The sequence below is a fragment of the Chiloscyllium plagiosum genome, unplaced genomic scaffold, assembly GCF_037043375.1.
Source record: "Chiloscyllium plagiosum isolate Xiang-an unplaced genomic scaffold, Cpla_swu_hap1 HiC_scaffold_15, whole genome shotgun sequence".
NCBI classification, from domain to species: Eukaryota; Metazoa; Chordata; class Chondrichthyes; order Orectolobiformes; family Hemiscylliidae; genus Chiloscyllium; species Chiloscyllium plagiosum.
In genome coordinates, this window is record NW_028270153.1 from 53,216,710 (window position 1) to 53,230,671 (window position 13,962).

General features: G+C 41.0%; 1 protein-coding gene across 1 annotated transcript in view; it reads left to right on the plus strand.

The window, feature by feature from the left end:
* Positions 1–482: 482 nt before the first annotated feature.
* Positions 483–13,962, plus strand: part of mims2 (mitochondrial inner membrane scaffold 2) — a 56,721-nt gene continuing 43,241 nt past the window's right edge. Inside the window, exon 1 of the mRNA XM_043710206.2 lies at positions 483–1,005. Within this exon, the coding sequence (XP_043566141.2) occupies positions 751–1,005 (255 nt within the window). The 5' untranslated portion in view covers positions 483–750. The remainder of the gene's footprint in view (positions 1,006–13,962) is intronic.

A 13,962-nucleotide genomic window follows, 5' to 3' on the forward strand; every position in this document is an offset into this window, starting at 1 on the left:
CGTCATGTTCAATGCACTTGATCCATTCACGCACAGTTCCAGCAACTTCAGGAAGTGCCGTCCCTATATCACCCAGGACAGTGGAAATCTCGGTCTCAGTTGAGAAACGAGGCTGATTTTAATTCCTCGGGCCTGGTGTGTCCCGGCTGTTCTCACATGAGTATTTTTATTTGTATTTTAAGCAGCTGTCCTGCCTTCCCTGCGCTGTGTGTGTGTAAACATTGTGATCGTCAATGTTTTTGCATGGCACCGAACTTCTCTCGTTTTTCCTAAACCCTAATTTGCAGGTCTTTGGGCTTCAATGCATGATTTGTGTGTGTTAACACGAAGTGCCTTTTGTGTTTTTCTTTCTTTGTCTTGTAGTTGTTTATTCTCCAAATTCATGTGTTGGTTGGGACTTTGAAGCATGTGTTTGTGTGTATGGGATGGTTGGCTGTCAATCAGGTCAGCTCCTGGCCAATGAGGCATCTCTCTGCCGATTTTTTTGTGTGTGTTGTGTGTCTGGGGGAAGGAGGGCTTTAGTGTGAAACTGACAACAGCTGAATCACGCGGAGAGAGGAGACAGCCAGACAAGAGGAATAGTGTGGGCTCCGGGGTTAGTAAGTAGCAGCTGTAACACTGCAACACAGTAACAGAGAGGGAGATCCTTCTGCTCAGGACTCTTCTGTGTGTGTGTGTGGCTCGACAGGGACAGAAGGAGGAGAGGAGGTTTAAAGAGGAACCAAACACACCCACCCCGACACTTCAACGATGCTCTCGCCTTTTCTCCTCCAGCAGCCCGGGCAGAGCCGTGCCTTGCTGCTGCTGCTGCTTCCTCAGTGCCCGGGGAGAGGAGCCCGCTGCGCCGCCAGAACTGGGGCGGCGATCGGGAAAGGATTCCGGAGCCGGGCGGCCACTACCACCAGCAGCAGCGGGGCACGGAGTCACTGCAGCGGGGGAGTGAGTTGTGCAGCCGCCCGGGGATGGCCAGAGCCCCGCTTCGGTGTACTGAGAGGGCTACGCACGGTGAGTATTGCTGCGGTAAGATTTGCAAACTGAATCCCACCCCCCTTCCTTTCCTTTCCCTTCCCTTCCCTTCCCCAGTCCGTCTGCTGGCAACATCGGGAACAGGGAACCCCTGTCTGCCTAACACGTGAACATCATCTGTTCAGCCACGGTGCAAAAAAAAGTTGTTTGTATTTTTAATTATTTATTATGTAACAGCGGCGCCTAAGCAAAAAAAAGTCAGATGTGTCGGCGGCTCCTAACACTTTCTCCAGCTACAGTTGTTGCTTTTTTTCACTCCCCTAATAACCTGTGAAATTAACAACTGCATCATAAAACAAACATTGCCTTAAGTCAGCTGTGCCATTTTTCACTGGAGGAGAGTTGTCAGATACAGTACGCTTGCTGGGCGAAGGTCAACAGCGAGACAAGCCCCTGAGTCAGAGAGCTTAGGCTATTTTTTGTTTTGGACGATAAGAGATAAGTCTGGGGACAGCTCGCTGCTCCGCAACTTGCAAATTAAGATAACCCCCAGGGGAAGCGGATGAATGCCTGCGAGGCCGGGATAAATTTAAGGTGCGGTTGAAATTGTTGCATTTCTTTGCTTAACTGTTCACATGTAAATACTACCAGTGCAAACAGGTCCCAAACCGTTTTTGTTTGCAACTTATTGGATAGCAGTTTAATTATTTCCTGAAGACAGGGCATGTTTACAGATTTGGTATTTTGGATTTTACATGACAGCGTCTTCTGAAATCACCATTTGGTTTGGACTGACCTCAACGTCTGTAACTGTGCACCTGTTCATTAAAAATAAGATACATTTGCATTAATTCCTTGCAGCGGCAAAGTGAGGGTTATTTGTTTGCAACTTCCATTATATGAAACTTTGCTAACAACGGACAGCATTTGTGTTAAGCAGGAACATGGTGTCTTGGAATACAGCTTGTTTCAAATTTTGAATGCCTCAGAGGTTTATAAACGACACAGTAGGAAAGGAGTATATGAACTGAACAAAGTGGTAATAAGCTGGATCACTGAAGGATGGCAGCTGCTACATGTAAGCAGAGCAAGTGAGGACAGACTGTTGAAAATGACTGAGGCTAAAACTGAAAATTCTGGTTGGACTTTACTATGGGGATTGAGAGCTCCTACATTTTTTTTATGGAAACAGTATGGTTCACATTTGACAGAAGGGTTTAGTGTTTTGATTTATTTGGTGATCTGATGGCTAAGTAAAAAAAATCATAAATAAAGCTGGCTTGAGAAATGAAGAGTTATCTCTAGTTGTGGTTTTGAGCATGAATCACACACAATATTTACTATTTGCAGGACTTCCAGTGAAATTCCAATGAAGCCCATTCACCTATTTGATAGGAATTATTTAAAATGTGCTCTTCAATGTAATCATGGCTGATCTTAGGCTTCAAATCCTTTTTTCTACCTGCATATTATACTCTTTTAACTCTGAGAGTCCTTCAGTATTATCAATGAAGCACCATGGAGTCATCTGTTTCAAAGTTCAAGAATCTTTAAAGAAATTTCTCCTAATCTCAGTTCTAAATGCTCAGTCTGTTATCCTGGTACTGATCCCACGATCGAGATGCCCAGTCAGGGAAAACAAACCTCTCCCTGTCCATCTGTAAAACATCTTAAGAATCTTCTGTGTTTCACTATGGCATCATAATCCAGAAACATTATTCATGCAAGTTCCTGGCAGTATTTTAAAGATTAATGAAGTTATTTTAATGAATTAGTCCTAAAACAGACTCTGTGTTTCCAGTTGGTGTGTGTGTGTAGTCTCAATTTTTCCTGGTTTTGTAGTTGGCAGTGGTGTAATAGGTCTGAGACAATTCAGAATGAAGCATTCAATCAATTACAGCTTTCAGTGGAATATAAAATAACTTTGCAATTAGTAATCAGTAAAGAAGTATTTTAAGGGTATTCAATAAATGTATATTTATCATGTAATATACTTTAAATCGCAAACAACAATGACTCAGCATTAAAACCGAATGAGACAGAATTCAAATTATTTTTGTGAGAATCACAATAAGTTGCTTGTCACATCTTGTTTTGAGTAGGTGGTGTGAAATTAAAATATGCATTGTGGAAGATGACGTTGTGGGTTACCAAATGCTGCTATTGTCACAAAAAGCATGCTGAGCTAGCACTGTGAAACCTTCATCTTAGCCAGGACTTATACAATTAATGGTAGGGTTCTGGGGAGTGTTGTAGAACAGAGAGACCTCAGGGTTTAGGTATATAATTCTTTGAAATTGCATCCCAGGTAGACCGGGTGGTTAAGAAGGCATTTGGCAAGTTTGCCTTCATTGCTGAGACGCTTTGAGTACAGGACATCATATTGAAGTTGTACAGCACATTGGTGAGGCCTATTCTGGTGTACTGTATGCAGTTCTGGGTGCCCTGTTGCAGGAAGGATATTATTAAACTTGAGAAGGTTCAGAAAAAAAATTACCAGTAGGTTGTTGAGAATGTAGAGTTTGATGTATAAAAATAGACTGGAAAACCTGAAACTTTTTTTCACTGAGCATAGGAGATCGAGGCGTGATCTTACTGAGGTTTATAACATCATGAGGAGCATAGATAAGTTGAACGACAATGGTCTTTTTCCTAGGGTAGGGGAGTTCAAAACAATGGGGGATATTTTTAAGGTGAGAGGAGAAAACTTTAAACAAGATATGAGGGGGAATTTCTTTTAGACAGAATGGTTTGTGTGTGGAATGAGCGAAGGATCTTTGATGAGTTTCTGCACTGCATCTTGAAGGCAGTACATACTGCTGCTACTGAGCGTCAGGAGTGTCAAGAGTGGATGTTTGTAGATGTGGTGCCAATCAAGTAGACTGCTTTGACCTGGATGGTGTAAAGCTTTTCAAGTGTTCGTTGATGATTTCACAATGTTCAGCACAATTTGTGATTCCATGTAACGATTCACAAATGCAACATGATCTGGACAATAGCCAAACACTGTCTGGCAAGTAACATTTGTGCCATGTAATTGACAGGCAATGACCATTTCCAGTAAGAAAAAATCTAAGAACCATTCCTTGATGTTCAATGGTGTTACTGAATCCACTATTATGAACACCTTTGGTGTTACCATTGACCAGATTCTCAACTGGACACACCACATAATCACAATGGCTACAAGATCAGGTCAGAGACTAGGAATACTGAGGTGAGTAACTCACCTCCTGACTTCCCAAAGCCTATCCACCATTTACAAGGTGCAAGTCAGGAGCGTGATGGAACACTCCCCACTTTTCTGGCTGTGTGCAGCTCCAACAACACTTGAAAAGCTTTACATCATCCAGGACAAAGCAGTCTGCTTGATTGGTACCACATCTACAAACATCCACTCCTGACACTCAGTAGCAGCAGTATGTACCGCCTTCAAGATGCAGTGCAGAAACTCATCAAAGGTCCTTAGACAGCACTTTTGAAAATCCAGTGACCACCTGCAGAAGATATTGAATCAGTGAACTCCATACAAATGCTTTAGAATTGAAAACAACCAGACATTATGATTGCATAATTAGCTAATAATATAAACATACAATTACTGTAATTAATTTGAAATGGTGACATTGTATGAGACAAATAGGTTAGTAATGATTTACAGCAAATTGGATCTGAAATCCTTGTTGAAATGAAGTCAGCTGAATGGATAGATTTAATAATGAGCTCAGTGAACATATTCATAAAGTCATGCATGTTGACTTGACCAGTATCTTCAGAGATTATTCCAGTAGCTGAATTTAATTGCTAATCTTCCTTTTCATAAAGTGGACAAAGCAATGATCCCTTTATTTTGAATATGTCCAATGGAGCTTGTATGTGGTAAGCTGCATGACAGGTTTTACAGTGTATGTCATGATGTTATGAAAGGGCAAAACTATGCCCCAGGCAGAAAATAACTTAATGAGTCTTTGTTTGTTATTTAAAATTTCTGAAGAGTGTATACTTTGATTCATATGCTCACTTGTCACATTCACACTTTTGTAGTGTTATCTTAGTGAACTCAATAACAACCAAGGGCTCAGTAATACCATGTGAAAGTCATGGCCTGTGAAAAAGATCGTCCTTGTTGCATGAAAATTATGGCTGAGGTAGTGTTTAAACAAAAATTTATTAGTCAGCTGTGACGTGCTTTAATTTGGCTACTGACGGTTGGTCTATAAAGAAGGGCAATGTGTTCCAGGTCTACCTTCTGTAGCTTTGGTTGAAGTAGGTTCAGCAAATCTGAGAGAGTGTTGTTAAGGCTAAGAACATCACGAGTACCTCAGTGTGTTGAAGCTTCCATCATCTATTGTGTTAAAAATCACACAACACCAGGTTATGGTCCAACAGGTTTATATGGGAGCACTAGCTTTCGGAGTACTGCTCCTTCATCAGATGGTGCACCTGACACAACTACCAGATGAAGGAGCAGCACTCCAAAAGCTAGTGCTCCCATATAAACCTATTGGACCATAACCTGATGTTGTGTGATTTTCAACTTTGTACATTCCAATCCAGCACCAGCACCTCCATATCATTCTCTATTGCAGCCTTCATTGATGTTGCATTGGGATTGCCACCATTACTTTCAATGTCAATAGGCCGTTGAGCACAAGAAAGCAACCAGGATCCGAGCTCCAGATTTGCCGTAGATCGTGTTTCTCCCATCTCATCCACTACAAATTATGTAGAAGAATGTTGGATCAGGACAAGTTTGTGCTTGATTGAAATAGCTTTGTGACCCAAGCACATTAAGAAATGCTGTGGAAGATGAGTAACTTTTTCAGGATAGCACCACGTGCTGATGAAGCAATACCCTTGCATGTGCCATTGTTCTCAGAAGATAATTCAAAAGCAGAATCATGCTGGTACATTTACAACTATTGAACCATAATGAACAGGATCAATCTATAACATTTGTGTGGTTTATTTTAACTTTGCTAATCAGCTAACTCTGTCAGGATTCTACATAATCAAGTTCATTGAGTTTTTGTCTCTGTCTGAATTAAAAGGCAAAGTATGAATTATTTTGCTTGAGAACCAAATGCCCTTCCACTGTGGAATTGAACAAAAAGATGTGCAGCATAGTTAGATATTTATTTGCAACAGCACCAAACTTATTGGATCCTTACTGCATTGCTGTCATTAAGTGAAAGAGTATGGTATTTTATGAATGCAAGTATTGGCACCTATGTAGCCTTTTTTTAATGTTGTTGTGTTTGGAAAACTAGGAGTAAGTTGCTAGTTTGAGAGAAATTGTTTTGCTAATGTGTATGTGTTTCTGCTGGAACTTTTTAGATGTTAAGAGTTAAGCTGTGGAGTAAAAGATGTAACTACAGCACTCAAAAACATGCACAATAATTTTGTAGGTAAGTTTAATCACTTTGTGAATTTTAAAAATTCTTATGAAGATATATGTTTAGTCTCTGGTGTCCACTGCTGCCAAACCCCTCGGCATTTGGACTGTTTGTCTTAGTTTGCTTGCTTTTGACTGCTTCAATACCTTTTCAAATTCTGCTGTGCACCCAGCCACTGAGGTACAATAAGGTCATTCATATGACTTCACTTCGCAGTGTTCACTCCTGGGGCCACACTACCTCAAAATTGGTGAATGTTCCTTGTATGCCTGCCTAGGATTGAAATCTGATGGCAAATGTTGCATTTATTTTAATCCCCCATGGCCTGCCAAGTAATTATTCCCCTGATCACTAAAACAGATTATCTGGTTAATATCATCTTACCTTTTTCTGAACGTTTGCTGAATAGAACTATGGCAGCCAATTTGCATGTTACAAGAATGACTCTAAAGCAGTTTGGAGTGAAAAGCATTATCTAAATGCACGTTTTTGTTTTATTAATCTACATTCCTATTTCTCCACTAAATGTAGAGAATGCTGTATCATTACTCTTCCATCTTATTTGAGGAGATCTGGAATCATGTGAAGTAACCGTACTTAGTAATAGGATCTAGGACATCAGTTCAAAAAAAAATTATTGAAGTACTATGGAACTTTTCAGCTGCAACTTAGAAACAGCCCTTGTGTTTCTGAGTCAGGAGTTCGTAGATTCAAGAGGCTTAAGCACATGTCCAAGCCTAATGCTCCAGCTGTTTTCTGTCAGAGATGGTGTACTTCTGAGAAACCATGAAACTGAGGCTCTGTTTGTCTTAAACAAAAAAAAACCCAGAAATTGCTACAGAAACTCAGCAGTTCTGGTAGCATCTGTGCTGAGAGAAAGAGAGTTAATGTTTGACTCAGGGTATCAAAGGGAGAAGATTTAGGGAAGTAAACATGGGGTTAAAGGACTGGTGTGGGGAAGAGGGGTTCCATTTCATGGGGCACCGACATCAGTATTGGGATAGAAGGGAAATGTAGCTTTGGAAATGGTTCCAGCTGAATCAGTCTGAACCACAAAGACCAGGATCCTTGTGAAAAGGTGGAGTGTGGTGGTCACCAGCACTTTAAATTAGTTGGGGATGGTGGGGGGAGTGGGAAGTGGGTGCAGAGGCCTGATGGGGTGCTATTAAAGTTTGCAGAACCAATAGTAGGACAGACAGTATGGAAAGGGTCAAGAATCTAACTTCAGGCAGAGCACATAAGGGAACAACTATGAGAAGGGGAATGGTCAACGAAGGACTGATGATACTGTATTCAATTCTGGTCTCCCTGCTATAGGAAATATGTTGTGAAACGTGAAAGTGTTCAGAAAACATTTACAAGGATGGAGGATTTGAGCTATAGGGAGATGCTCAATAGAATGGGATTATTTTTCCTGGAGCGTTGGAGGCTGAGGGTTGATCTTAGAGGTTTATAAAATCATGAGGGCATGGAGATAAATAGACAAGGTCTTTTCCCTGGAGTGGGGGAGTCCCAAAACTGGAGGGCATAGGTTTAAGATGAGAGGGGAAAGATTTAAAAGGGACCTAAGGGGCAACCTTTTCACGCAGAGGGTGGTACGTGTATGGAATGAGCTGCTAGAGGAAGTGTTGGAGGCTGATACAATTACAGCATTTAAAAGGTATGTATAGGAAGGGTTCAGAGGATATGGGGCAAATGCTGGTAAATGGGACTAGACCAGTTTATGATATCTGGTCGGCATGAATGAGTTGGTCCAAGGGGTCTGTTTCCATGCTATACATTTCTATGACCCTATGTTGTATTTAAATGCATGTAGCATTTGAATCGAGGTAAATGAACTTCTACATAGATTAAAATTGGCAAGTTGTGGGCATCACAGAGATGTGGCTGCAAGTGGATCAGAGCTGGCAACTAAATATCCAAGGATATGCACGCTATCAAAAAGATAGACAGACGGTTTGTTAGTAAGAAATGAAATGAAATCAACAGTAAGAAGTGATGTATGGTCAGAACATATAGAATCTGTGTGGGTAGGGCTGAGGAACCACAGAATAGAACAGACTCTAATTGGAGTTATGTTCAAGCCCCCCCCCCCCCCCCCCCACAATGTGCCAATGGACTAGGAAAATCCGATCGCTAGCAGATTCCATGAAAAGGAATATGTAGGTTGTCGGGTTTTTTTGATCAGTTTGTGCTAGAGCCAACTAGGGAACAGGAAATTCTGGATTTAGTGATGTGTAGTGGAGTCATAGAGTACAGAAACCAGACCATTTAGTCCAATCAGTCCATGCCAAATGTAATCCTAAGCTATCTAGTCCCACCTGCCTGCTCTTGGCCTATATCACTCCAAATCTTTCCTATTCATGTACTTAACCAAATGCCTTTTAAATGTTGTACCCACATCCACTCCTTGCTCCATGTTATGACGCGGGGTAAACCCTCCTGCTCAACCTAAACCAGCAACACAGAAAAGATTTATCCCATGCAGTAATCTGTGAAAATTTGAGAGGCCGAGAACTACATAAAGTAAAAATTAACAACTTTATTTTTTAAAGTCTAGCAGGATAATTAATTGACAACTATTTCCAACTCCTTTCTCTAACCAATCATTTACTTTCCCTTCTATAATACTAGTCCGATAAAACCCCTAATTAAGATTTACCAAAAATTCAAATTTGAAAACAGGCAGCTGTTGTATCTTCTGGAGAATTTCTTCTTCTTAGGATTTCTCTTTCACAGGTCGTTGATAGATAAATGTACCTTTAAGAGAGCTGTGTTTTGGGCAGTCTGTACGTGCTGGTGGCTTGGCAGTTCTCCCCCAACTGTTCACGTATTCCCGGTCTTACACCCCCAAAGCATCAGATTGTGTCATTGGCTTTTAATGTTGTCAATATACTAAATTCAAACTTGATTGGAGTTTGGTATTTTTGGGGGTAAAATTTAAACTGATTGGCCTAATTCGAATTTGTTTTTGTCTCCAGGCAACCAGCTACACTAGCTGGTGGACCAAAAGGTTGCATTGTATCTTGTTCAGAATACTTTGTGCTGTTAGGTAGTTCTGGTAGCTTTTAATTTTCTTAAAAGTACAATACACTTCTACACCTTCTAATATCAGGAAGTTCATTCCATATGCGAACCACCCTCTATGTAAAAAAAAAAAATTACTGCTCATGAATGACGAGAACTTGATTAGGGAGCTTAAGGTGAAGGAACCCCTAGGGAGCAATGACTGTAACATGATAGAAATCATCCTGCAGTTTGAGAAGGAGGAGTTAGAATCAGATGTAATCATATTACAATTGATGAGAAGTAGCTGAGGGAAGAGCTGGCCAGAGTTGACAGAAATCGGGAACAGCATAAAAACAAAAGATAAAAGCATACAATGTGGTAAAAAGGATTGGGAAGCAAGTGGATTGAGAAGCCTTAAAAAAAAACCCAACAGAGGGCAACTAAAAAAAGCAAGAAGGAGAGAAAAAAATTAAATATGAGAGTAAGCTAGTTAGTAATATAAAAAAGATCACAAAGGTTTTTTTTTAGATAGGCATGAATGGACTTTGGACTGCTGTAAAGTGAGGCTGCAAACATAATAATGGAAACAAAGAAATGGTGGAGGAATGGAGTAGGTACTTTTGCACCAGTTTTCATAGTGAAAGATACCAAAACTTCAAGAGAATAAGGAGGCAGAGATGTGTGTAGTAGCCATCATTAATACAAAGGTGTTGAGAAGCTGAAAGGTTTGAAGGTGGATAAATCAGCTTGATCAGATGGACTACAGTGCAGAATTCTGAAGGAGATAGCTGAGGAGATTGTGGAGGCATTGAAGTGATCCTTCAGGTATCAGTGGAATCAGGGAGGCTCCCAGAAATCCTGTTGAAAAATGGGTAATGTAACACTGTGTTTAAGAAAGAAGGGAGTCAGAAGATGGGAATTTATAGGCTGGTTAGCCTGACCTTGGTTGTTGCTGATACTTAAGAGTCCATTGTTAAGGATGACCATTGCAGAGTACTTGGAAGTGCACAGTAAAATAGCGCTACGTCAAGGTGGACCATGCTTGACAAATCTGTTAGAATTCTTTTGGGAGATAACAAACAAGTTAGCCAAAGAAGAGCCAGTGGATCTGATCAATTTGGATTTCCAGAAGGCCTTTGACAAGTTGCAGCACAGGAGGCAGCTAAATAAGACAAGAGCCCAAGGTACAGGCATGGATAGAGGATTTGCTGACTGAGAAGGCAGAGAGTAAAGATAAAGTGGTCTTTTTCAGGATAGCAGCCAGTGACTACTGGAGTTCACTTGTGTCTATGTTGGGACCACAACTATCCACGTGATACATTAAAGATCTGGATGAAGCAACTGAGGGCACTGTTGCTAAATTTGTGGATGACACAAAGATAGGTGGAGTGACAGGTAGTGTTGAGGATGCAGAAGGACTTGGCAGGCTAGAACTGTAGGCAGAAAAATGGCAGATGGAACACAAGGTGTGAGGTTATGCACTTTGATAGGAAGAATAGAGGCATAGACTGTTTTCTAAATGGGGAAAGGCTTCAGAATTCTGAAGAGATTTGGAAGTCCTAGTTCAAGATTCTCATAAGATTAACATGCAGGTTCATTTCCTAGTCGGGAAGGCAAACATAATATTAGTTCTCATTTCAAGAGGGTTAGAATACAAAGCAGGGTGCCGAGGCTGTGTGAGGGTCTGGTCAAATTGCATTTGGAATATTATGAGCAGTACTGGGACCCATATCCAAGGAAGGAAGTGCAAACTTTGGAGGGAGTCCAGAAGAGATTCACAAGAATGATTCTAGGGATTAAGGGCTTGTCACTTGAGCAGTTGAAGACTCTGGGTCTGTACTTGATGGAGTTTAGAAGGATGATGGGGGATCTGACTGACAGTTACAGAATATTGAGAAGTTTGGATAGAATGGAAGTGGAGAAGCAGTTTTCACTGGTAGGAGAGACCAAGAGCCGAGGGCACAGCCTCATAGTAAAGGGATGACTCTTTGGAACTGAGATAGGAATTTCTTCAGTCGGAGGGTGGTGAATCTGTGGAACTCCTTGCTGCTGAAGACTATGGAGGCCAAGTCATTGAGTGTCTTTAAGACAGAGGCTCTTAATTAGTAAGGGTATCAAAGTTGACTGGGAAGAAGCAGAAGAATGGGATTGAATGGTGGAGTAGACCCGTTGGGCCAAATGGCCTAATCCCGCTCCTATATCTCTTGCCTTATGGACCCTTCTTTGGAATCATGATCACTTACCGGACTGCTATTTGTGGGAGTTCACTGTATACAAATGCTTTACTTACATATGTCTGTCTTTTTGGGTTGTGATAAAGCATTCAATATACGATTGAAAGAGGATTGGGGAGGTTTTCATAAGGTGTTGATCAGAACCTTTCCCTCAACCAAATATATCACAAAAACACATTTGATTACTTACCACTAAAATGAAAATAAAATACCTGTGGCTGCTGGAGATTTGAAATACTATACATGGAAAGTGCTGGGAAAAATCTGCTGATTTGGCAGCATGTGTGGAGTGAGAAATAGAATTAAAGTTTTGCGTTAACTATGACTCTTCATAGAGTCATAAAGATGTACAGCATGGAAACAGACTCTTCGGTCCAAATCGTCCATGTCAACCAGATATCCCAACCTAATCCAATCCCATTTGCTAGCACTTGGCTCATATCCCTCCAAACCCTTCCTATTCATAAACCCATCTGGATGCCTTTTAAAATGTTGCAATTGTACTAGCCTGCACCACTTCCTCTGGCAGCTCATTCCAGACACGCACCACCCTCTGCGTGAAAAAGTTGCCCCTTAGGTCCCTTTTTATATCTTTCCCCTTTCACCGTCAATCTATGCCCTCTAGTTCTGGAATCCCCCATCCCAGGGAAAATATTTTGTCTATTTGCCCTATCCATGTCCCTCATGATTTCATAAACCTCAATAAGGTCACCCCTCAGCCTCTGACGTTCCAGGGAAAACAGCCCCAGCCTATTCAGCCTCTCCCTAATAGCTCAAATCCTCCAACCTTGGCAACATCCTTGTAAATCTTTTCTGAACCCTCAAGTTTCAGAACGTCCTCCTGATAGGGAGGAGAACAGAATTGCACGCAATATTCCAAGAGTGGCCTCGCCAATGTCCTCCGAACCATGATCACTTACCCCATTAGTGTTTGTGGGAGCTTGCTGCTTGACATCTATTTATTTCTGTAATTTATAACAGGGGTGCTCAGAAGAGAAATGTAGTGCATTGACTGTGAAGCATGTTGCGATATCCCAAGGTTGTGCGCTGTTTGGACAAAAGTATTTTTTGATTGGAAAGAGAAGTTTGCAGTCTTCATAAAATTGCTTCAAAAACTTATTGTTGCATAACAGAACAGTGGTAGTTCTAGAGTCATAGAGCGCGGTAACAGATCCTTCAGTCCAACATGTCCATGCTGACCAGATATCCTAAACTGATCAAGTCCCATTTGTCAATATCTAGTCCATTAACCCTCTAAACCCTTCCTTCTCATGTACCCATCCAGATACCTTTTATATGACATGTTTGTACCCGCATTCACCACTTCCTCTGGCAGCTTGTTCCAAATGTGCACCACCATCTGTGTGAAAAAAGTTGGCTCTCAGGTTCCTCTTAAATATACATTGGCAATGTAAAGTCAGATCTGTGTCAGACAGAGGCTGGGCTGCGATGAGCAGTGGGACCAGGTGCATGAACATCTTGAATGCTTGTCCACAAAAAAAGTTTAAAGGTGTGAGTTGGTGGGATTGACTTTGTATGCCGAGATGTTTGTAGTTCCAAAGCTCGAGTTGTAGATACAGGTGTTAAATGAACCGACCATAACTATGATCTATGCAGAAAGGAAGATGATTGTTTGTTTGTGTTTTACTTTCTTACAGATCTGGTTACATTTATCTTGTAGATGAGACAGTGACCTGAGCTTTCCCTGTCAGCTCCCACTGTTATTCCAAAGAGGAGTTGGGAGTTCTCCCTGCTGACCTGGCCAAAATTTATTCATCCACGAACCAACGTCACTTAAAAACAGATTATCTTGCAGTTAACTAATTGTTGTCTGTGGGATCATCCTATGTAGTAGTTGTGCCGCAAAATTCTTGACTGAACACTGTGGAGCTGTTAATAACCATCAGGCTACACAACAGCCAATCATATAATAGGATTTTCACAGACATGCTCCTTCTATCACAAATAAAATCTGCAAAAAATGACAAAAGGAAAATTCTCTAATTTCTTTTCACATGGAGAAAGTTTGTGATTGGGGCATAAATATATATATATTATAGAATGTACGAATTAAAATATCCTGAGCAATGGACATAGCAGTTGCTTTAGGAATCTAACATATTTTTGCACTAACTCTGTCTATTAGATGTTGTTAATTACAGCATTATCAAAAGGTTAGTTTGAAAGAGTAAGCTGTAGCTTTTTATGGACTTTTTAATTGTAATGTTGAAGTAGGGAAGTTGCATTCTCAGAGATTCCAATGAGAACTGCAGTGCAGCCTGTGGTGGAGCACTGTATGATGTACTGAAACTTCAGGATTTCGGTGTGTGCCAGACATTCTGAAGCTGCAGTCAATT